Below are 23,124 nucleotides of genomic sequence, written 5' to 3'. Positions count from 1 at the left end.
GGCTCGCCACACCGCAGAAACAAAATTAAAAATCCCATTCCTGGTCAAAAAGCGATTTATTGACTTCGTTGTCCTGCCATACTTTGCTTTCTCGTGTCTGCGCGCTGGTGCAGCCAGGTGAGACTTTGGCTGTTGGGGGATTCTTTCCCCTTCTCTTGGCAGGTATTTTCTTCAGCAGTGGGGTATGATGTTACTCCACCCGAGATTGCTTGTTCCCCTCCCCCAGCCGATCCTCCTGCTGTGTTGCAGGCTGTAACACTGAGTACAACCCTCGTTTACCGGAGGACCTTTCAGGACGTTAGCAGCATCCTTCTCCTCCCGACATTACCGGAACAAAGCATCGGAATACTTGTTTATCGATCTATATACTGTATAATAATTCCATAATTGACAAATATATGCAGATATGGAGGACTGAATAACATGAATCATGGCTAACCCATGACCTTTGACATCTATGACCCCTTAACGCCGTTTCTCTCTTTTTTTCTCTCTCTGTGCGTTTTGTTCGCAAGAGAGGGAGAATAAAAGATAGATATAAAGATAATTCATTGTTGCATGCATTGTTAATACACATTAACTGTAGAATATCTCTAAGGTGACTGGGTGCGTGTTGCGAGGCTGAGACAAGTCCCAACTCCCATCATGCTCTTGTCTGGCGGAGTAATGGCGCCGATAATTCTTTTCCTGCATGATCACTGCGCGGCATGCTGTAATCCATAAAACACAATAATTTCATTAGAGACCTTATGGTAGATTGTTCCGATACATTTCAGACCAGAGTCGCTGGTCCGTGACGAGGTGACACTCATTCACTCCAAGCTCGGTTGACGATGAGATGAACGAACACGACACGGTCCGTGGGTGAGTGGTGTCCAGGGCGGTGGTGCGTGAAAGGTCGCATCTTTGTCCACACATTGAAAGGTAGGAAACATTTACTGCCAGAAATTTATGAGCAAAATTATGTGCCACTGACATCGTGATTTTTAATAATCAGATTTTTTTTTTATTGTTATTAAATGTCAACAAATTCTAGCACAATGCTGTTAGGTACAGCCGTAAACATTTCCACTAGCTCCAATGTGATAAGAAGAAAAAAAAAGGGGAAAAATCATCATTAACGCAGAATAAAGGCTGAGAGTAAACATAAGTAAAGTTGTCGAGAGGTAAAGGACTACAAGTTTACTTGTGAAGATCAACCTATTCGGTAACATTTCCCGAAATGCCTAGAGTCCACTTGGTGCCGAGGCTGTGGAGGCATTCTCTGGATGAAAACGAGGTCGTTTCCGGCGATTAATCGTGATTGATGATTAATGTTCTCCCTTTCTCCCTCCTTCTGTCTCCTCCTCTCCATTTCCCATCTCTCATTTTCTCTCCCTGCTCGCTGTTCCTCCCTGTAAGTCGTCTATGAAAAAAATGTGAGCAAGTGCGCAAATGGATGTCTCCTCGCAGATTAATTACCTGGGAAATGTCGGAGGGCGGATGAGGAGCCAAACAAAGGAATAACGGAACGACAAGGAAGTAGTCCGAGCAGCGACACAGGTTTAATCACGATAATCCGATGGTATGAACGATCGCTGCGATGATGTCCTCTACAGAGTGCGGGTCAGGGTCGGCACTCCCATACCTTCAATCCCTTTGACAGAGCATTAGCTGGAGGATTTGATGATGATCGTGGTCTTGAATCATCATCATCATCATCATCATCATCATCATCATCGTCGTCGTCGTCGTCGTCGTCGTCAGAAAGAAGAAAAGGAAGAAAAAAATAATAAAAGTAATCCATCATCTTTCAATCATCTTTAAGGACACGATGACTCCTCTACGTGGGAAGAAGACCAAGGAAGGATAACTCGTGTGAATTTCCGGCCGAAACACAGGGGAAATCAGTGATGACGTTGTCAGCGCCGACAATCTGTCCCCTCCACCGGTGACGATGCTTTCCTCTCGGTCTTTCTCTCAACATCACAGCTCCTCGCCAAAGCTTGGCTTTCATTCTAGAGTTTTACAAACCTGTTGTTAGCTTGTGAAACAGAGCCGCTCGCCGATGCACGTGCGTCTTTTGTTACACATTGTTTCTTATGTTTACAATGCTGCTATCGTCACCGCCATTGCGAAACCACCACCACCACCACCGCCACTACCGCCGCCGCCGCTGCCGCCGCTAGCTGCACAATAACCACCACATGCTACCACATAGCAGGATCTTGCCTCTACACCCACCTCACCACTCGCACACACAATGGAGAAAATTGGATTGCGGTTATTACTGGTCATGCATCGCAACATTTAATTTCTCGAGACATCAACAAATTCTTTCATCCTCGGCGACTTCGCGTTTGCAGCGCTCTCCAGCACCGACACTCGCGGCTTGTAATATTGCCGGCAGTGGTAAATCCATGGACTGTTACATACAGACGGTTGGTGCACGAGCAGGACGGGACCCCTGCCGATAACTCAATAACAGCGAGATCTGACACGCTGGACATGTCTTTTGGGGCGATTCGTCAAACAGAAGTGGGTCAGACCTCCCATTTATATTTCCTTCATAATTAACTCGCGTCCCAGGGTGCCACTCTCTCCCACTCACCCATCCACTCTGCTTCTTTCTCTCACTTCCTATTTTTACCCTAATAACGCACGTCTTTTAGTTGTCTCCCTTTTTTTTCCTTTTATGGTATTTCTCACCTTTTCTCATTATTTTTTTTTTTCTTCCAGCCATGTTGCTTTCCCCCAGTCTTCTTCCTCTCTCCTCCTGGACTTTCCGATCCGCGATGGCGTCTGAGGGCAATAATGGACTTGCGCCGCGACTTCAGCGCGTGCCCCCGGCTCCTGCGCCCGCGGGCAGCCCCGTTCTCTGAAAGCAGCAGCGAGAACTCGCGAGGTTTGGCGTGGAGAGAGAATGGGGGGAGGTAGAAATGAAGGGAAGAAGGAGGAGAAGGGGGGAAGGAGGGTCTTGGAGGTAGAGAGTGGGGGAAGCGTTCGACGCATTGCTTACGCCGCCGAACCACTCGAGGGAAAACTCCATCGAGCAACTGCCGAGACCACGTCCTGCTTCACGTTGCGCCGGAAGTCTACGTGCGTCGCTGACTTACGGCCCTTGTCGTTGTGGTGTATACTGTTTGTGTGAATACTTCACAGGACTGTTAATCTATGACCTGTGTTTTTCTCTGGCATCATTGAGAGGTTCGTGAAGAGACCAGTGACACTCTTACACGAAGAACTTCAGTCATTCTGCGGACGAGTCCCGTTGGTGCGTTCTCAGTGTCCACACAACGAAATTTCAGTCAACTGTGACGATGAGGTTTACCTGAAAGGACTGTTATCGATATGGTGTACAGTGTTCTCGATGTTTAAAGCTGGAATTTTTTTTCAGCAGTGTGAACAGCAAGGAAAAGAAAATAGAGGAAAAAATAACAAACAAGCTCCACTCGACAATACGGCAACTTGGAATTAATTTCATGTAAATATTTCGCAGATAAATTTGTGAAGATTTTCTCTTCTTATTCATTTTTTCTTAAAGATTCTCCACGAGATCATCACAGTGTCCAAAAAAAGAAAGGGGAGTGTGTGGGAGTTACTTAGAATGATTTGAGGCTTCCAACCCTAGTGATGAACATGTCCTGCAGCAGGTCAAACATTGGATATGCCTGTGACCTTTCACCTGTTGCCTTGGGCACCAATCGACTGCTCTCCTGAGTTCTCTCCCCCCCCCGTGATTGTGAAATTCACGTGAAATTATTGAGCAGCGTGTAGTCTGGTCGTCAGCAGCGGTGCACGGAGATAATAAAGCGGAATGATCGGGGGCCACGGAGGCTGACTTCACATCCAGAGGCAGGTAACTCAGATAACCTATTTCTTTTCTTAATTCTCCTCGTCGCTTATTTCCCCTTTCATTACTCTTAATAACATTTTTTTTAAATTTATATCCATATATAAGTGTTGCTATACATTGATAACTTATTCTACTAATAATAATAATAGATAATGAAGATTTGGAAAGTTTTAACAAATGTTATTATTAAACACATTAGAAGAATGTATTATACAATAGTGGGTTTTTATTCTTTCTCTTTTACGTCTTTCTCTCTTTCTGTTTTGTCACTGCTTTTTTGTGTCTCTGCTCTAAATCCTTTTTTATTCTTTTCTTTTTCTCTTTTTCACTCTTTCCCTCACCCGTTTTCTCGTTCACTGGCTCGTTCGCTTTTTACACACATTCTTTCGCGATGTGATCACACACACACAATGTTCCACACAAAATGTAGCCTTTTCTACCCCTGTAAACACCAAGTAATAAATAATAAACAAATGCCTGTATAATGGTATCCTCTTCCCAATTAGCCTATTTTCCAGGATTAATTGAAAAGAAGTATGGAAACCCCATTTTTTTCTTAAAACATCCACGTTTCATCTCGTCTGTCTGCAAATGAGGTTTCTACAATTCTTTATGAGTTTATGCGAACGGATATTTCTGAACGAACAGCGTGACTAATGGGGCTGTGGCTATCTTTCATCTGTTGCGGCCATGCGTGTAGCAAATAGCATGTGATGATCATCAGACAGGTGGGCAAAGCTCCACACCTGTAATGTATCGCCTCTGACGGTGCTGCTGTTGGTGGCGGTGGTGATGATGCTGCTGTTGGTGGCGGTGATGGTGATGATGCTGCTGTTGGTGGCGGTGATGATGACGACGGCGGGCTGTGGTGTGTGTTGGGCGAAAGTACAACACAGTATTCCCATAGCAACATCAGCAACAGCTACAGCCACAGCTGCAGCACAATCCACAAGAAAAAGAAAGAGCAGCAAACGAGAAGTAATGACCCAGGCAGCAAGTGATTTAATTTAATTTCAACAACAGCGATGAACGAGGCGGGTGGCATCGGGATGGAGGTGAGGAGAGAGAGAGAGGGAGCGGGAGCAGGTTTGCAGCAGATGGAAGGTGGGAATTAAGGATGGGGAAGGGTAGAGAAGTGGTGAAAGCATGATAATAGCAAAGACGAAAGAAAAAAGAAAATAAATTTAATCTGTATGAGAAAAGGATGGAGAGGTGAGCTTCTATTGACCTGTCAGTACGATGCCACGTGAAATCGATTGGAGGAACACAAAAACTTTCATTATTAGGAGACATGCAAAATCCGGGTCTCAACACTTCATTCAGAGGTCTACACACCCTCAAGACACTAGTCACTGCCACTGTCGGCTTTTTCATTATTCTTGGTTCGAAACCTGAGTAGGTCAGCTGAAATATTAATATTTAGCCAAGGTTTTTGCTAGAAAGTTATTTTTAAAGATGAACATGAAATCTGGAAACTCACTTCTTGTGTCATTTCACGAGAACAAACAAAAGTTTATGAAACTTTGAAAGTTTTTTTTTTTTAAGAAGTCGAAACATAAATTGTCGAAAGGGGGATCTCGAGTACACTCGCTGGCAGATTTCCTAAAAGCAGTTGTTGAACCCGCTTCTAGCTGTGAAAGATGGCGAGAGAAGTGGCAGTCATGAACAAAAACTGATTTCATCCTGTAAAAATAGCAACTAAAAATAATTTATGTAATCTTTGTCTGTTTGGAAAAACAATAAAAGTCATTCCTGACATCCTCCTGTGGCAAAGCAATTTGGTTGGATGGAGGGTTACGTACGTAGGGTGTGTGTACCCCTTAGTCTGGCAAAGGTAGTAGACAGGTAGGTTCAGTCCTTTGACATGTGACCGTAAGAGGACATGAAGGATAAATTATCTGTCGAGTCCATCTTGGTCTGTCAAAGTATCCGACAGAGCAACAAAAATCATTTTTCATTTTATTCTTTTCTATTTCTTGTAGTAAACTTGCGAAAGTAAACATTCATCCTTCTTTTCTTGTGAGTTTTCCAAGCTCATCCTTACTGACCTGTATATCAAACGATACAGTTGCCCTATCGTCATAACATCAGTTCTATCCGTTTATCCCGATGTTAGAAGAAAGCAGTAATGGCCCCTCATCGCACTTTCCACGAACTGCTTCGTATCCTTTGACCTCTGCCATCATTTCGATTCGTATTAACGCTGACATATGCTTGAACCGCCAGACAGGTGGTAATTCTTCTGCTGTTGCAGGTAAAGGATAGGTAAGCGACTTGCACTTACCGCAACTTTCAGTCTGGATGCGAGACTGCATTCTTCACTGTCAACAACAAAACAAAAATCACTTTCGCTGCAAAAAAAAAAATAAATAAAAAAAAATAAAAGAAAGAAAAAAAGCGAGAAGGGAGAAACTGTCGATTGTAAATACGATGCACATGTTGCTGGCGGTGAAAAAAAAGAGAGAAGAGTGTGGTATCGGCCATGATGGCCCGGTGGCCGGACCGCTATCAATCTAGATATAAACCTTTTCGATCACTCGCCATGCTTAACAGCGTTAGCAGCTTCATCGCGATGCCCGTACAGTCGGCTTAACATGATTAACCACAACAGGAAAGAGCACTTCCCACCCCACCCCACCCCAACCCTGCCTCCACCCCTTCCCCCAACCCCACCTGCCCATCCAGCTCATTGTTAGCCGCGCATGCGCAGAGGATGGCCCCTTTTGGCGATAGATTGCACTGCATCTCCGGAAAATGAATCAGAGAGCGTGCGCTGAAAAGTGGTTTTGAGTTTCTGGTGGGTAAAGGTCTGGGGGACAATGGTAGGTTGGAGGAAACCGTTTAGAAACGGGGAGGAAGAGAGAGTGTGGGGGTAATGTGGGAGAACGGGTTCAAAACCAGAGCACTTTTTAGATGATTTTAAGAAGTTAATCGCATAGTATAAATCAAGAACTTAATAAATAGCTTCCTTTCATTTATTTGACTTTGTTTCAACTACGGAGAGGAGGGTGGAAACTCGAGTACCTGAAAAAAGACAAGTGTCCTGAGTAAGTGTCACAAACAGGAAGTGGCCCGAGAAGGGATTCGATCAGAGGACGCTCCGAGTCTCATTGAAGTGTTAGCAAGTGAGGGTTTTGTGTCCTCCCGTCCGTTTGCGATATGCAAGCCATTTATTGTGCTGAAATGCACATTGAAGTATGGGAGGGGAGGATAGAAACCCTTCAACATTAGATGTTATCAGCTCTCCGACTGCGTTTTATTAAGGGTATCTATGTAGTTTAATATGGAGTTCTATCTGCGCGCATTCCAACGCCTCAATGAAGGAATAAAACAAAAAAGAAAAACCCAGAAAACTGGAACTTTTATTCCTTCATTCCACCACCAGTTACTAACATCACGGACGTGTATAGGTGGACTGCTGTCTGCCGAGACCAACGCTTAGCCTCTTGCGAAGTTATCTGCTGTTAGTCTCGGCGAGCCTGAACAAAGAATGTGACTAAACCGGAAGCTATGTAGTATCATGCCTCGTTTTAGTAGTTAACTGGAAAAAAATCGTCTGTCAGCAGTCCAGTAATACAAGTTCGTGGTAACATGGCCAGCTCGCACCTTCCGCTTACAAATGCAGTGTCGAGATGAGAAGCTCATGGCGAACTTTTCTTTCTTTGACAAACGTTTGTGTCACTGGCTGACGTATGAACACTGCTCACTATTGTTTCTGAACACTGTTCACTAGCTGACATTGTGTCGAACTCTCACGAACTGTTGTATCGTTCACTGATCTTAAACTGTGACAAGGTCCCTCCACGCGCAGTAACAGAACATGCTAGAGCCATCTTACCACTCGTAATACCGTTAAAAGACTTCCAACATGGCGGACAGTGGGTTCCAGCAGAGCCAGCCAGGAATTTTTCAGTTAGTTTCACATCAGTAGGTCTCGCTCGCTGGCGAACGTTTGCACTGCAGCACTTTGCTGTCTCGTGTTGCCTTGCGCCACCTCTCGGCCCTGACAAGGTTCGCTATTGACGTCGCGCGGGGAGACAATCGTTTCAAGGGAACCAATTCATTATTTTTTCATGCCCGGAAAAGGTTATCGTTCCTGCGTCAGCCATCAATCTTACTACAGTTTTAGGTAATGCCGCATTCTCTTCTCTGCTGCGACGTCTGACGCTTGCAACGTGGATGGTCGTCCCTTGTACAAAAGTAGTGCTCTCCCCTGAGTAAGTGAGTGACACACGTATCTGCTTCTGTTATTAAAATAAATTTCAGTTTAGTTTCATTCAGTCGCTTTATTCTATGCATAACCATGTCTTTGTTTACACTGTGCACAAATAGTTTGTCGAACACTTTTCAAATGTCTGTTTGTCTCTGTTTGTCTTCTCTCTCTCCCTCCATCTCTCTCTCTGTACTTCACACATGTGCAGACTGTTGAGCATTACCACTCATGATTTATTCATCTGGTTGCTACGCTTGTGCGTCTGTCTGCATTGTCCTCCTTTCTCTGGTCTCAACGATGTCTGCTTCAGTTATTTCATCATGTCCAACTGTACAGTACCTGACAATTTGCTAAACCTCTTTTGTTTCTAATTTTTCTTTTATTTTGTTTTCTTTAATTTTTAAAGCTGTTTGGGTTTTTCCGTTGAATTTTGTTTAGTTTTGTTGGTTTTGTTTTGCTGTGGTTTGGTATTGATTTGGTTGGAATAGTTCTGTTCAGTTTGGTATATTTGGTTTGGTTTTGGTTTTGGTTGAGTTAGTTTGGTTTGATGTAGTTTGGTTTTTATTAGTTTGGTTCTGCGTGGGTTGGCTAAGTCTCGCTTGGTTTGAATTTATTTGGTTTTCGCTCCCTGCCTGTCCTCCATCGGTCTTTCAGCTCTTTGGCGAACACAGATTGGTTGCGAGATAAATGTTCTGACAAAATTCAGCATTTCTTTTTATGTTGAAGGGGCGAGGAGGTCGGAGTGTAAGATGTGATGCCTTCACCCGTGCTGCTGCTGTGGTCGCTGCTGTCGGTGCTGGTGGCTGGCACGTGCACTTTCACCTTCCTGCAGCCCTTCTGGCTGGTCCACAGCGACCTGCTCCACGCTTTCGGACTCGTGGCCTATTGTTATTCCGGTTCCAGTCACCATGACGACCGAGAAACGTGCAGGTGCGCAAACCCTTTCAGCTGGTCGTGGGTGTATGTCTTGTTGGCGTAGGTGTCAGCCTTAAATATGTACATGGATAAATATTATAATGTCATATGAATATGAACAGTGACAATTAGCACAGTACAGCTTGGGTAAGAAGCTCATCCTCGTTTTCATACTAAAACACACAGTTACCCACACTGACAGAAAGATAAATACAAGTATGTGCAGTTGCATGAGTCTTTGTACGTGTTTGTTGGCATAAGCGAGTGAGGAAGAGGGGTTGGTGGGAAGGGAAGGAGAAATAGTGTTTTCAACCATCGGACACCACGGTACAGGTCCAAGCAAATGGCCGCTATCTTCCTCAATCATGTCTAAGCCAGTACAGATTGCAGGAAGATGATCTCTCCTCATCGATTTACAACAAACAGGTTAACATGCAGTCAGACAGAAACGAACCCACGACAACCAAAACGGATTGATGACTCAGCATGTATGCATCTTTCTTTCACGCATGCGCACCAACGCTTTTTAGTCTATTTTCAGTCGATGACCTCATCCAAACCACGTGGTCTTTCTTTCTGTCGTAACCAAGTTTAGTTCTGCGAAGTTTAAAAACATTGACAGAATTTAAAGAAAACTCCAATGGGCATTGATCACTCTGCAAATTCATCGATGAATTCTTTCTGTGCATGTCAAGCGCGTACGGCGGCAACTTCCGGTTGGGCAGCATCCCTTCCGGTGCCTGGCAGGCGGCGTGCGTGTTGTATGGCGCGGGCTGCGTTCTGGCCTGTTTGGGGGCGCTGCTGTCCCTGTGCAGCGCGTGCATGCCGGGACACTGCCGGAGGAGAGTGACAAGGGCTGGAGGCTACGTGCAGACCGTCTCAGGTGAGCAAACAAGGAATTGTGGGTAATTCCAACTTCTAACTAAAAAAGACATTGTGTATGCCACGTGATGTATTTAAGGGAGACAACTTTATAGTCCAAGTGCAAAACTATTTCGGTGAGGGTCATTCCAACCTTTGACCACAAAATGCATTATTGGGGTCGCCTCGTAAATCGTGATGCATCGTGGGCAACTAAAGAATAATTCGAGTGACAAATTATTTTCAAATCAGTGTGATTCGCGAATGGAAAAATTCCTTTCACTCTGATTGAGCAGCTCAGCTATGTTCACATGGCTTGTGGAAAGAATTGAAGACCTCATTTCCTGTCACACAGATAGAGCAGCACCTCATGAATATGTGCTCAAACGTTCCACATTGGCTGCTGTCAGAGGTTATAGTTCAGATCAATCCACTTTTGGGTTTCTTTAAAAAAAAATCGTATGTATCTCACATTTTTACAAGAGACTAATGAATCGCCTGTGATCGCTTAAGACATTGGGATTTTTTTTTTTTTTTTTTTTTTTGTTCTTTAAATCAGGAAGCATCGGAAAACTAATTACAACTCGGTAAGTAGATAGGTCAGTACTGTATGTCAGCAGTGTTAGAGAAAGGAGAAAGGTACCAATGGAAAATTTGAGCTGAAGGCGATCGAACTGCTTCACTCATCCATTCTTCATTCCTTTCGTCTCTTTCTATCTCCTTCCTTGTGCATGTTCTCTTTACATAAAAAAGGAGCAGATGGAACGCAAGATCCTTGGCTTCCTGTCGGCAACAATGCGACTTCTTCGACACTTTCCACGACCAGCAACTTTTTGCCGACTGTTGCGTGTAATGTGAAAGTCATGAATGTCTTGACCTCTTGCCGAAAGGGGGAGACAAGTCTGAGTGGGCACGACGCTGGCGGAATGGCGAATGTTGGTGCGTTAAACAGATGAGTCTGAGTGCGGCAGACGTAGAGAGAATTTTGATAATAAGATATTAAGAGATGAACCACACGCTCAGCACAAGAGACAACTATCGACCCCAGCTACCCGCCTTCCTCTTGGCCGTCTGTCTGTCACGCACTCACACAGAGCTTCATTTTATTCTTTCTCACCCTTTCTGTCTTTCACAGTCTCGTTTTATTCTTTCTCATTCTTTTTCTCGCTTCTTCGCTCTCTTTCTCACTCTCATAAACACTTTCTCTGCCCCTCCCCTAGCCTCCACAGAGAAGAATCCGTCAGGAGACATTTTCAAGGTGGGAGGCAAATAAGATATCTGCGTCTGTCACACAGAGGACCGTTAATCTCACTGTCCAATTATTGGACGATCTCATTTGCATACCCGCTCCTCGCTCGGCCGCTGATTGGTCACGAGAGGCGTGCGTGAGTAGAGAAAGGAATAGTCTGCGCGCGCATTCCGTTGACGTTTGGTTATGTCCTCCATCCTTTCTACACAATGAGTTCGATGATCTTCATGTCCTCGATTGCCCCATATCCTCTTTATCCCTCTGTTTTGTTTCCCTCCCACCTGTATCCCCCTCCTTCTCTCCTCCCGTCCTCTTATCCACCCCAATGCCTCCTCGCTACACCTCTGTCCTCAATGAACTTTGCCCTCTCCCCCTACCCAGGCTTCCAGTCCGTGACGACCTGTCACTGATGACACTCCATTATTTTTGTCATCGCGTGCTGTCGCGTTCCCATCAGCACACGCGCGTAACCGTGTTCTCTTGTAATGAAGTTACAAAACTGTTTTTTTGTGTTTTCTCTTCTTCATTACAATGATTTTTTTTCCCTCATCTTCATGTCCCAATGTCGTCTCTCTTCTGAATATTCCTCCTTTTACACCTTCTTCCTTGTCTTTCCTAGTCCTGCCTCCTGATAAATGTTCTTTTCAAAGATTTTTAATTATTTGGGGTTGGGGGTTGTTCGACCCTAGTTGTCACCCTTTTCCCAATTCCTCTTCTCCGCTTCATTCACTTCTTCTTTCTCCTTCACAATCATTTTTATTTCTCCTTCTCCTCCTTCCATTCCTTTCAATCATCTTCGTTTATCTTCCCTCTCTCTTGCCCTTCGATTGGCCATTCTCTGAGATTGCAAGGTGTTCTTCATTACAATTCTACTGAACCACGACCTTTTTTTTTTTTTTTTTTTTGAGTTTGTTGATCTTCTGGAGGGACGCAGAACAGATCCGGCTGGCACACTTACAAGACTATTGTTGTATCTCACCATACCATCCCAACGACTGGACCACCTGCTATTTCTTTTGACTGTTATCATATTCTTTTTTCTGAGACCATAGCTATGAAGCGAAAGTAAGTCGTTTCCCCAGAGCAAAATGAGGAGCTCAAGGGGAAGAGTCTCGTTTCCAAAAGTTGTAAAGGGATTTCTAGACCCCGCGGGCTCTACTTCACATTTCTTTGCCCTAGGACACTTTTGCCACCGCCTTATAACTACGGGTTCAAGGGTCAGACATCTGCAGGGTCTGAACACCACTTTATGACTGCGGAAACAGGACATTTCCTTGATCCCCCAACACTATCCCAGGGCAACCACTTACCCTCGCTTCATAGCCTCGGCCCCAGGAAACTTTCTGCAATCTCTCAATATAATAGATTAATATTAGGCCTTAATTATGTATGCTTAGTCCTCTGTAAACACTCATTCCACGCTCATTTCACCTTCATTTACATAAATAATCAAAATAATTCACATTACAGTATCAGGAATAATGACCTCGCGAGTAGAAAAATTCAAAGATATAAGAAGCAGCTTCTTTGTTAAGTGCTAAAGAGCTCAGCCATGTATATCAGGATCCCAGGTATTTTAAAATCATCAAACTTTAAAATAAAATAATAAATCATGCACGTAGCCCTAACATCAATGTGATCAACCCCCCAAAGCCTGTCGGTAACCAAACTGCCAGGCAATTTGAATCTTGCTGATAACATCTGCATTCTGTCCTCGTGTCTCTGATGTATGAAAAATGATTGGCTTCTAAACGAGTAACCGGTCTCTGTAAAAATAAAAATAAAAACACGAAGCTGGTTCAATCTATCTCCAACCACATTGTTTATACACTAATCTAAAAAATAGCTTCTCAGTTTGTATCAGGATAGAGATCATTTAGTCCAATTCCCAGAGGGCTCATGACAGGATGACGGTTACAAGATAACGGACAGATGGTAAGGTATCATAGCAAATGACTGTCCATACTAGAAGGGGGAAATTATTCTAGAATAATGGAAAGAATCATCGTGCAGGCGATTTCCTGTGACTGCCGGCCATTTGGGTTGGAGGGTGTGGTGATCATTGCTTGGGCTATTAGCCGGTGATATATGATTTCATCCTTTTGCTACCAGTTCCCGGAGCCTGTCATCTGCTGAGCTTAAGTTCAATGAAGCAAAGTATGTGTGTGTGTGTGTGATTTGTGCATGCATGTGTGCTTACTTTCAAGTATTTGTATGTGCTTACTTGTCTGTATATCTATATATTGTGTTTGTCTACTCGTGTGTGGGGTCAAATGTTGAGAATGAAGCTTGAAAACTAGCAACAAATATAATGGAATTACTCCTCTTCAGCTAATTAACATATTTTCCCAGATCTCCCATTGGCTGAGGACTTCACAAAGTAAACATTTCCGTGTACTCTCTGACCTCTGTTTTCTTCACCTGTGTAAGGATGTTTCTGGAAGTGCATCTCGATAACAAAAATATTCCCCAAATTTCGGGGAAACAGTATCTTACACTGAGCATTGCCAATCCTTAGAACAAATCTTGAACCCCGCCAATCCTTTAATTATAAGAGGACAACGCCTCCTACACTACACTTTCATGACTAATATTTTTTTGTGTCAAGAAAACTGTCAGTGAATTTAAAACTCGATGACAGCGACATTTACTTTTATCATTCAGAATCCCATTCAAGTCAAAGAAACTGTAGTCCGTTGATTGGCTTTGAAATGAAACAGCCACTGCACTCTGCGATCCAAAAGCAAGTGCACAGTCCTCTTCGTCGACCTTTGACCTCACTCTTGATGTCCCGCGCTACGGAGGGCTGTGATCGATGCCAGGATCCGCCAGGAGCCCCAGAAGAAGCCGGCGGTATCTCATGATTGGTGCCTTACGTCAGCTTTGCAAGTAAAATGCGATTCTCTGTTACCATCCCGCCTGCAAATGTTCTCTGTCGGTAATGACCATTCTGCTATTTCCCTCTCTTCCTCCGAGGTCTGATGACTCCATTTCGCTGCGTGGTGTCGGAGGGAAAGTCTCTCGGTGCACGTGCTGCGCGAGGAAAAGGGTCATGACGCACTTCCGCCGTGTGATGGTCAATGGCGCGTGAATGGCGGTGCGAGTGTTTCAGGTCTCTCACACCTATTCTCAATGCTTTCCTGATAGTTTAATGATGTGTTGTACTTTTGTATTATGATGTTGTCATTATCTGTTTATCTCCTTAAGAAATCCACGCTTGATGTCAATGTGTTGAACTATTATCGTCCAGTTTCCATCTTGCCTTTTCTCTCAAAGATAATAGAGAAAATAGTTTTAACAGCTCTGGGGTTACTTACAAGACCATCAGCTCATCCTCCATGTTCAGTCAGCATACAGACCTTTTCACAGTAGTACAACTACTTTAATTAAAGTGACCACCCACATATTATCTGTCCTCGACAGTGGCGATGTGTCTACTGGACCTGTCTGCTGCATTTGACACCATGGACCACTCTCTGCTCCTTCATAGACTACACACCCTCTAAGGGATTTCTAGCGGGGTTCAGCTCCTATCTCACTGATAGGACGCAGACTGTTTGTTGATGATCAAACATCTCGCCTGCTCCTTGCTGTGTCCCTCAAGGTTCAGTACTCGGCCCAGTTGATGTTTATTCTGTATCTGAACTCACTTTCATCCTGCATCCAGTCTCACAAGGTTTCTCATCAATCAGATGCTGATGATAAGCTGCTGTACTCTATATCTGCTTCTAGCACCATAAAATTCTTGTATCAACGATGTCAGAGACTTAATGTTAACAAACAAGCCCTCCTTTGTCACTTGGATCCTCTTTACCTTTTTTGTTTTTGTCTTTTATTCGTCATCAGTACTGTTGTTTATTCTTCCGTTGGTCATGTTATTTGTTTGTTCTATTCCTCGTATGTTGCTCATGTTCGTAGGCACTAAGAGCATGCTCCTCAGGACTATTGCATTAGTATTATTAATTAGTATCTGTTTCATATATATATATATATAAAGACATAGATATAAACACAGAGACGCGAACAACCACAACAAGAGAGACCCACACAGAAATGCACAAACATTCAGTACAAATAAAATACATACATAAACACACACACACACACGAGAGAGAGAGTGAGAAGGTCAAGTGTAACAGAAGGCTCTTGAATACCAAATACTTAACATTTAAAGGTAAAAGAACAAAAGACTTGGTGCAAATGCTCGTGCTGACACAAATGTCAACTTGATTAATATTTCAGAATAAGAGTGTTGTTTGTCAAACCCAGTTCTCACTTCAGAACGCTACAAGAATGGATTTCTGAAGTTAAAAAAAAAAAACTCGTATTGGCTGTCTGACAATTTTGACATTTCGCAGAAAGCTGATATCTCATTGAATATGCTCCCCTTCTCCTCTTCCCCAGTCTCCAAGTAGTGTCTGATGACATGAGGTTTATTTAAAATAGTTTTTACCTGATGTTGGAGGCGCTGCTCTCGCGACTCCTCACACAACCCTAAGTCCTCCTCCAGCTGTCAACACCACTGCCACTTGAGACAGCCACAGCCATCTATACACTTATCCATTCTGATCTCATCATCCTTCTTTCACTCAAGCAAACAGCTCCAGTGCCTGTATCAGTCACCCAACATATGATCTATTCCTACTTTCTTTTGCACTCCGAGACAATATTTATACATTATAAAATATCGTGTTTCGGGGGTTTTGTTTGAGATGTATAAATATTGACAGGCCTGTAAATTATTTTAAAAAAATAAGACAATATAGGGCTAAGAAATTTACTGGACGGAGCAGTTAACATCTGTATCTTTTATGATAATTTTTTAATGTAGTAAAGGAAGGACTCTAAGACAAAGTATATATCAATGGCATTGGTCAGAACTTTACAACTGAAGGTAGTTTCAAAACCTACTTAGCGATAGAAGAATAGTGATTGTTTTTCCCCCCGAAAGAAGCTACCATTATGATAAAGTTTAAAACTTAATCATAAAATGTCAGTTAAACTATAGTGTTAGTCAGTGTACACCCGGGATGGAGCGAATATATCAAAAATGTACTGCTCGTAATTTAGGAGACAAACTTTATTATTTATTTGTATATCTTTATTCCGAAAATAGAAAATATTATCTCAAAAGTATCATTACTAGCATCCAAATAATAAAATAATACACACACCAATTAAAATTTTAAAAAGTCATTTGTTACCATTAGTCGAGTTTATTCACAATCTATCTTCCCATTTATGGTCTTTTGTACCTGTATTTAACTTCAACTTTTAATTTCAAAATATATCAATTTTTTTATTAATCCTTTGTGAATCTACCGGGTTTTGTGAATAAAGTTGAATGAAACATTTCCTGGCCTAGCAATCTTCATGCTTTGGACCCCAACTTGACACGTGTCACCAGGAATATTCGATTACTGATAAAGTAGATATACACAGGCTCTCGGCCAAAGCTCCTTCGTTGGCCAAATACATAATCTCGTTAGCAAAGCTCTCAGAAACTTTCCTCAGCCTGCTCACAAAACTTTTTTTCAAGTGTGAAATCTGTGTCAACGGTTCCCACGGATCGATTCCAAGAGAAAATTTTTGCAACTATGGAGGATAGAAAGATGTCATTATATTCTATTTGCATTGTCTGTATAACAGTTATGTCTATATATATTACCGATTATCTATAAAATACCCATGTTATATTAAGAATATATACATATTTACTAACCCTAAATCTTGGTGATGGAAGACATACTTATTTTATCATTTAGGGACAATAAAAATAATACCTAGGATTATGGACAGAAGGGAAGGTTTCCTTAAACAAGTGTGGGATGTTTTATACATGGAATAGTGTACACACAGATACAGGGATGGCCAGCATGTGTCGGGTGTAAAAAGCAGCAGCTGATGGACTGCACCGGAGCCAGATCCACCCAGAGATGTATCTAAACAGTAGCTGATGCCCTGCACCGATACGCAATAACAGGGCGATGTTATCGGCATCTCATCATACCTTGTATCTCTTGTGGTGATTCCTGCAGTCTAAACATCTTTCACTCTGTCTTCTTATCTCCTTTCTCCCATCTCTCTCTACTGAATTTTTATTCCTCATTTTCTTTCTCTCTCTCTCTCTCTGTTCGTTTGTGTGTTTTCGAGCGCGCATGCATGCCTGACTGCACTTACATTCGAAGCAGCTAGAAAGATTTCTGCAACTGATACCTGCTATTTTGGTTTGGACCTGTGCCCGTCATAAGCAAAGAATTTCTTTCATTTTCTTCTTTGCTTTGCTTCAAAACAAAAAAAAAAAAAAAAAAGAAAGGAGGAGAGAGTTTGAAGAAGAGTGCGAATAAGGTGGAGTGAAAGAAGAGAGGAAAAAGCAAATAAACGAATGTCAGTTTCACTCGGAACCCTATCAACGAAAGAAGAAAATTAAGATGTTGCTGGTGCCGTCAGCTCTGAGGTTTAATTTCCGTCTCCTTTTCTGCACATTAAAGTGCCCACAGACCTATTTACTCCCTGATTGTTGTTGCTGTGCGTGTGTAAGGGACATCAAGCACTCATGTACCCCTGTGATTTACTTATTAGGATAATGTACACAGTTACTGTTCTTAAATTGACAAAGACAGACTATCTAGATATCTACCAGGCTTCTCTTTCTCTCTCACACACACTCACTGAAAGAAGGAAAAACAAATGACAAATCTTTATTAACGACTAGGTCAAACAATTTTACTCCCTGTCGATTCAGACATGAAACCAACCTTTTGAAAATTTTATAATTTTTCTCTTTTGAGATTTTAATGCCTTTGTTTTGGAATAATCGAGTGTTTAAGTTTCTTCTCCTGAAAGATAGATGTAAAACAAGAAGCATAGACTGTAGACCTCTGTAATATAATAATTATACACAGTATAGACAAAGTGGAATGTGGTGGACATCAGCAACTTCTGTGGGCTTTGTCTGGACTGCACGTGCCTGTTAGTCGTTTGTCGCCTATCGACAGACTTGACCCTCCCCGCCCTCCGAGTGGTAATTGATGAGGATTACCCGCCCACCTACCACCCAGTATGGGTCTGGCATTTGGTCCGTCCTGGAAATGAGACAAGAGAGAAAGAGTGGTATTTATTTGTAGGTTGAGAGACGGGATGGGAGGAGGAAGGGAGGGAGGCAAGCTGCCGGGGCATTGTTTTTGTATACAAGTGTGTTTGTGTGTGAAATGGGAAGACAAGTTTTACGATTCCTTCCCTGCAAAAAAAAAAAAATGCAACCGAAGTACGTTGTGGGGAAATATCGATAAACTAGTTCGTTCGTTCATTCGTTTGTTTTCCTGCTCGCTCGTTCAATTACTGAATTTTTGTGAGTTCGGTCGATCGTTTGCTGGCTCCTTTATTCGGGTGACAGAAATGGTGTCCGGCGTTTGTCGTTAACAGAAATGGTCTTCTCGGCGCAAATATGCAATGTTCTTTATATTTATTTCTTGAAATTGACCAATTTGCCTCCCAGGGGACGTAATTTCATCGTGAAATGCTGACAGCTGGAACGAATATAATGTTTGAACACATGGGAGAGTAGCAGTCTGCCCATTTTTTTTCCTTCGTTCTTTTGAGGCACTGAAAAACAGAAATAGTTTCACGTGCCCAGCTTTTGTTGTTGTTTTTGTTTTTTGTTAACATTTTAACCTACTGTAACCCTACGATAAGTTCTCTGATACTGAAAAAAAAACAACAGATGGGATTGTTACAACAAACTATAGTGACAGTGCAATGTTCTCTGACACTCCCTTTATCTTAATTTTATGTATGACATTTTATCCTTTAATTCATCAAACATTTAAACTGTCCAAGACCAGGAACTATTGTTACCAATCCAAAGAAAAAGTCTCTCCTGAGGTTGTACTAGAGGAAGGTTTTTTTCTGACATGGAAAGTAGATGGCTGAGGGACAAGGGATAATGCAATCTAAAGCTTGTTTGTGAGGATGAGGGAGGCAGAATTACAAGTTTGAATGAGGCCTTGGTGGGAGCTTGCACATCAATCTCGCTGTAGACGTCACTGATGTCTTAGTCTCGCGAGAAAACTCGTGCTTTACAGTTTGCTGCGATGGGAATAGGGATGTGATTTTTGGATAAAACAATGGTAAAATTATACAGCAGTGCAATTCATTAAGTCTGGGGGTCGGAAGTCAAGAAATCAAATCGTTGTCGAATGTCAGGAGGGCTTGTATCCCTGCTGCTTAGTAATTCAATAAATATGTGTCATTTGCCGGCAAGGAAAGTTGCATGTTATCGCTCCCTAACTCTGCCATACCGCAGACAGCAACCGGAAGTCTCTGTCTTCTTTTTGGCTGATAGCAAATTCCATGTCTGATAAATGTTTTAAGAAGTATGACTCGTATCTTTGATATGTAGTACATGTAAAACTGTTATGCTAGATTGTTTTTAAAAAATAGATATTCTTTAAAATAATTTTTTTCTATTCCTGCACGCTTTTATGCTACCAAGACTAAAAAAGAATTTTAAAAAATAAATAAAAAGTAACAAGTAAAAAGAAATGTTTTTGAAAGTCTATTGTTGACTTTAAGAACTTTATCGCGGTTCCGGATATTAAACTGTTGAAAGGTTCGCCGAGACCTGACAGCCTACAATTTTCCGAAAGGTCTCGGCAGATAGCCAGCAGTCCAGAGATGTACCTCCGTGGTCTGACCAGGGACCAAGTCGATCTACTTCGAGGGTCAGGGTAATAAGGTTCGTGAAGTGTCCTCAGGCGGGAGCGAAAAGATTGTCGGCCATGTCATCAGGACCAGACAGGGAAGAGGAACACAGACAGAAGGGCAAAAGAGAAAGAGCAGGAATGAGAGTGAGAGGAATGAGGTGCCAAGAAATGTCAAAACACGGTTTTGAAAGTTCTGTGTTTACATGACATCGCCATGAGATTAAATTTCTTTGGGTTAATTATCTAGGCAAAGACTTTTTAACCCCAGACGGCAAATCGAGAGTGACAGAGACGTGCGCTGCCATAACTGGCTTGGCTGACAGATTACCTGTTCTTTAGCACTTGGCCTTGTTCCTCGTTGGATGAGAGATTACCTGTTCTTTGGCATCAGCTTAGGTCATTAGTCAAGCTTGTAGGAGCGGGACTAAAATGGGGGAAGGATGAATAGTTGTTTTACACCGAGCCAGCAACCTAAAGCTATATCACGGCAAGGCAGCCAGCCCTGTAAACAGAAACCATATGCAGAGAAAGATCAGCGTTCCCGAGACGAAAGCTGAACCCAGGACAGCCAACCCTCGCTGTATTGGTGACCGGCACTAACTGAGCCACCCTGGCTAAAGGATAGATTATTCCATAGTCTTTCAGTTACACGTTACATTTCGTCTCCTTGTTTGTTGTTGTGATGAGAGAGAGAGTACTGAGCATGCAGTGGCATAGCTTTAATTATACCTTATTATCGCTTAATTTTCTATACAATTGTAAGACTTCGAAAGTAAAGCTCTAGGTTTCTAAATGTTTCAGCGAGGAAGAAAATGGCGTTAATCTAAGAGGTTTAATTCATTCTCATTGATTATATTTGCTTTTAAAACGTTTCTTAAAATTATTATTTCTCATCTTTTATGGAGTCTGCAGAGGTTACGTAACATAACAGCAGGATCGGAAGTTAACAGGGTTACTGGGCATCCAGTGCCATGCACACTTACCATAAAGCTTTGCTTAACCAAAATAAGGTTTGGCTCTTAGAAATCTGTTGTTGTTGTTGTTGTTGTTGTTGTTGTTATTGTTATTATTATTATTCCAGCGGGATTGTAAAAGAAATTGAATCTGTTTATTTTCAGTTCTCATCATGATCGCCGGGCTTCTCATCTTCCCTCTAGGCCTCAGCTCCAAATTTTTCCGCCATTACTGTGGCGACAGCGCCGCAGCCTACAACTCTGGACACTGTTTGATTGGCTGGAGCTACATGCTAGGCATCATGGGAACGGCGCTGTCTATCTTCTGCCCCTTCCTCTCCCAGTTCACCGACATGAAGGCGTCGGACATCTTTTCTTGATGGATTTTTTCTGAGTTAGATCGGTGTGTCGTGGTTATATCCTCCGGCTCATACACAAAATATTATTTACAATTCCGTTGCTCAGTCGTGTAAATGCAAAGATATGCTTCGATGTGTCTGTAGTTTTCATTCTGGTCACGTGATTCATTCTGGTCATCAATGGGTCAAACAAACGTGTGTGGCTCGGTGACATACTGTGTGGTGATCGATGTTGTTTTGTGATTTCCAGGATACTGCCGAAGCAGACGACAGAACTGTTGATCATGATGCATCATTTTTCTTGTATTCCTTTTTGTACCACCATGAAATCTTTCTGGAAATATGTACAGTAGAAAAGTACATCTTTAACAAGCATTATAATTTACCCTATCATGCAGTTTCGATGCAGATTTGTTTGAAAAGCATAGATTGTACTAAGGCGAAGTGGAATAGGTAAACCTAGAATATGTGTGCGCGCGCGCATTATAGAAATTAGAAAGTGTATGAGAAAAATTGTGTGTGTGTGTCAATGGGAGGAGGGGTGGATGCGGGACTTCTAGTGAGAAACCAACAAAAAAAGAGAGAACATATTTCTCTGAGCTGCGTCACAGAGGTCACAGGGGCATCCCTTGCTGCGCGGCAGGAATCGTTCTTCTCGTCTCTAATGTTTCCCATCCAGCAACCGCTCACAGGCTACAGGACATCAGCGTAATTTCAAACCCTGAGCTTGGATCCAACTGTAGTCGTTAAGCGACCTTTGGTCCCTCGACATTAACCATTAAGACATAAGAATTACACAGTGTGAGTGCGGGTCGAGTGAGTTAACACTTTGCATCCAAAATTTAAGTTGGTATAAAAGAAAAGTGGCATGAACTTCATATATTTCGAATCACATAAAGGTTAATAATGATGTATCTCGGTGTGAACTAAGTTGGAAGATAACAACGGGTGGGTGGCAAATGTTTACAACTAGATACAATGTCTATGAGGTACAGAAATAATTAATGTTTTTGGGCGGGAGGGCGTGGTGGAAGCCAAAGTACATGGAATAAAACTGACTGTCAGTTCTGCAAAAAGGTGTTTCGAGACAAGATGTGATCCCAGGACCTCTTGGTTCTCACTGCAATGGCGACAAGCGAGTGATTTATCACTCACTGCTGAGCGTCTCTGAAGGGGCAGTAATTCGACCAGACTGCTTTATAGTGCAAGGGAAGTAATGCACCAAATTAGGAACCGCCTTTTGAAAGAGGAAAGCCATAAGTACTCAATGTAAGTCACAGAGGTGACGATTAAGTGTTTATCAATCACCATTTTTTTCAAGCCAACAAAGTAAGAGGGAGCGCTGGCCAAGGTAGAGATCCAGGCACGAGGTTATTAGTTTCGACTCTCAAATTGCTATGGAGACAAATCGATGACCAGCCACTCAGGAATGTGTTCTGGACAATAAGACGCATGTAGGTTTAAAGCTTCAAGAGCAAAATATGACCGAAGAAAATATAGAAAGTAATACCATCAGACAATGGGGATAATAGACAAAATTCATGAATTGCCATCGGATTATTTTTGGTCTGGGTAGTTCACTGTATGCGGCTGCAAGTTTTTGGCCCAGGGGTGGCTGTCATAAGACTGACGATCAATGGGCGACACAGAAGCTTCTAACATCTCACTCACCTACGACTGCATTGTCTTGGGACTATCTTAACCTTTTTTCAGTCAAAGATCAGCTGTAAGAAGTACAAAGCTTCACGCGGCGGTCCAGACGGCTCCCAAAACTGGATAGGGCTTCAAGGGAGGAAAGCTGCATCGGGGGACACGATACGAGTTGATACGAGTAGCATCCCTTTTTGTCCCCCGTATGCTGTGAAAAAGGTCCGCGCACAGTGGGCACGAGACATTTTGTGGACTCTTAATTTAACGACCTTTTCATCGTAATCGTTTACAAATTTCATAATTTATATGTAAAACTCATGATGTGTTAAATTCATGTTTCAACGAAATAAAATTAATATTTTTAAAACGGAGTTTGGTGTTTTG

General features: G+C 42.5%; 1 protein-coding gene across 4 annotated transcripts; it reads left to right on the top strand.

Moving 5' to 3' along the window:
* The first annotated feature begins 1,520 nt into the window (after window positions 1–1,520).
* LOC112562986 (transmembrane protein 211-like) lies at window positions 1,521–23,107 on the top strand. Of its 4 annotated transcripts, none has more exons than XM_025236648.1 (4): window positions 1,521–3,834; window positions 8,775–8,978; window positions 9,659–9,846; window positions 20,897–23,107. In XM_025236648.1, the coding sequence occupies exons 2-4, from the start codon at window positions 8,803–8,805 to the stop codon at window positions 21,109–21,111; spliced, it is 579 nt and encodes a 192-aa protein (XP_025092433.1). In that variant the 5' UTR covers window positions 1,521–3,834; window positions 8,775–8,802; the 3' UTR covers window positions 21,112–23,107. The 4 variants fall into 4 exon arrangements, with proteins under 4 accessions (XP_025092433.1, XP_025092432.1, XP_025092435.1 ...); XM_025236647.1 differs by having other exon boundaries at window positions 1,522–3,838; XM_025236650.1 differs by lacking the exon at window positions 1,521–3,834 and adding an exon at window positions 5,301–8,052.
* Window positions 23,108–23,124: the final 17 nt, after the last annotated feature.

The sequence above is a fragment of the Pomacea canaliculata genome, linkage group LG4 (genome assembly GCF_003073045.1).
Source record: "Pomacea canaliculata isolate SZHN2017 linkage group LG4, ASM307304v1, whole genome shotgun sequence".
NCBI lineage: Eukaryota > Metazoa > Mollusca > Gastropoda > Architaenioglossa > Ampullariidae > Pomacea > Pomacea canaliculata.
This window is presented reverse-complemented; position numbering and strand designations above follow the sequence as displayed.

Coding starts and splice junctions, on each gene's coding strand:
- LOC112562986 (XM_025236648.1), top strand. CDS start 8,803: ATGCCTTCACCCGTGCTGCTGCTGTGGTCGCTGCTGTCGGTGCTGGTG. Junction 8,979..9,658: donor GACGACCGAGAAACGTGCAG/GTGCGCAAACCC, acceptor GTGCATGTCAAG/CGCGTACGGCGGCAACTTCC. Junction 9,847..20,896: donor CTACGTGCAGACCGTCTCAG/GTGAGCAAACAA, acceptor GTTTATTTTCAG/TTCTCATCATGATCGCCGGG.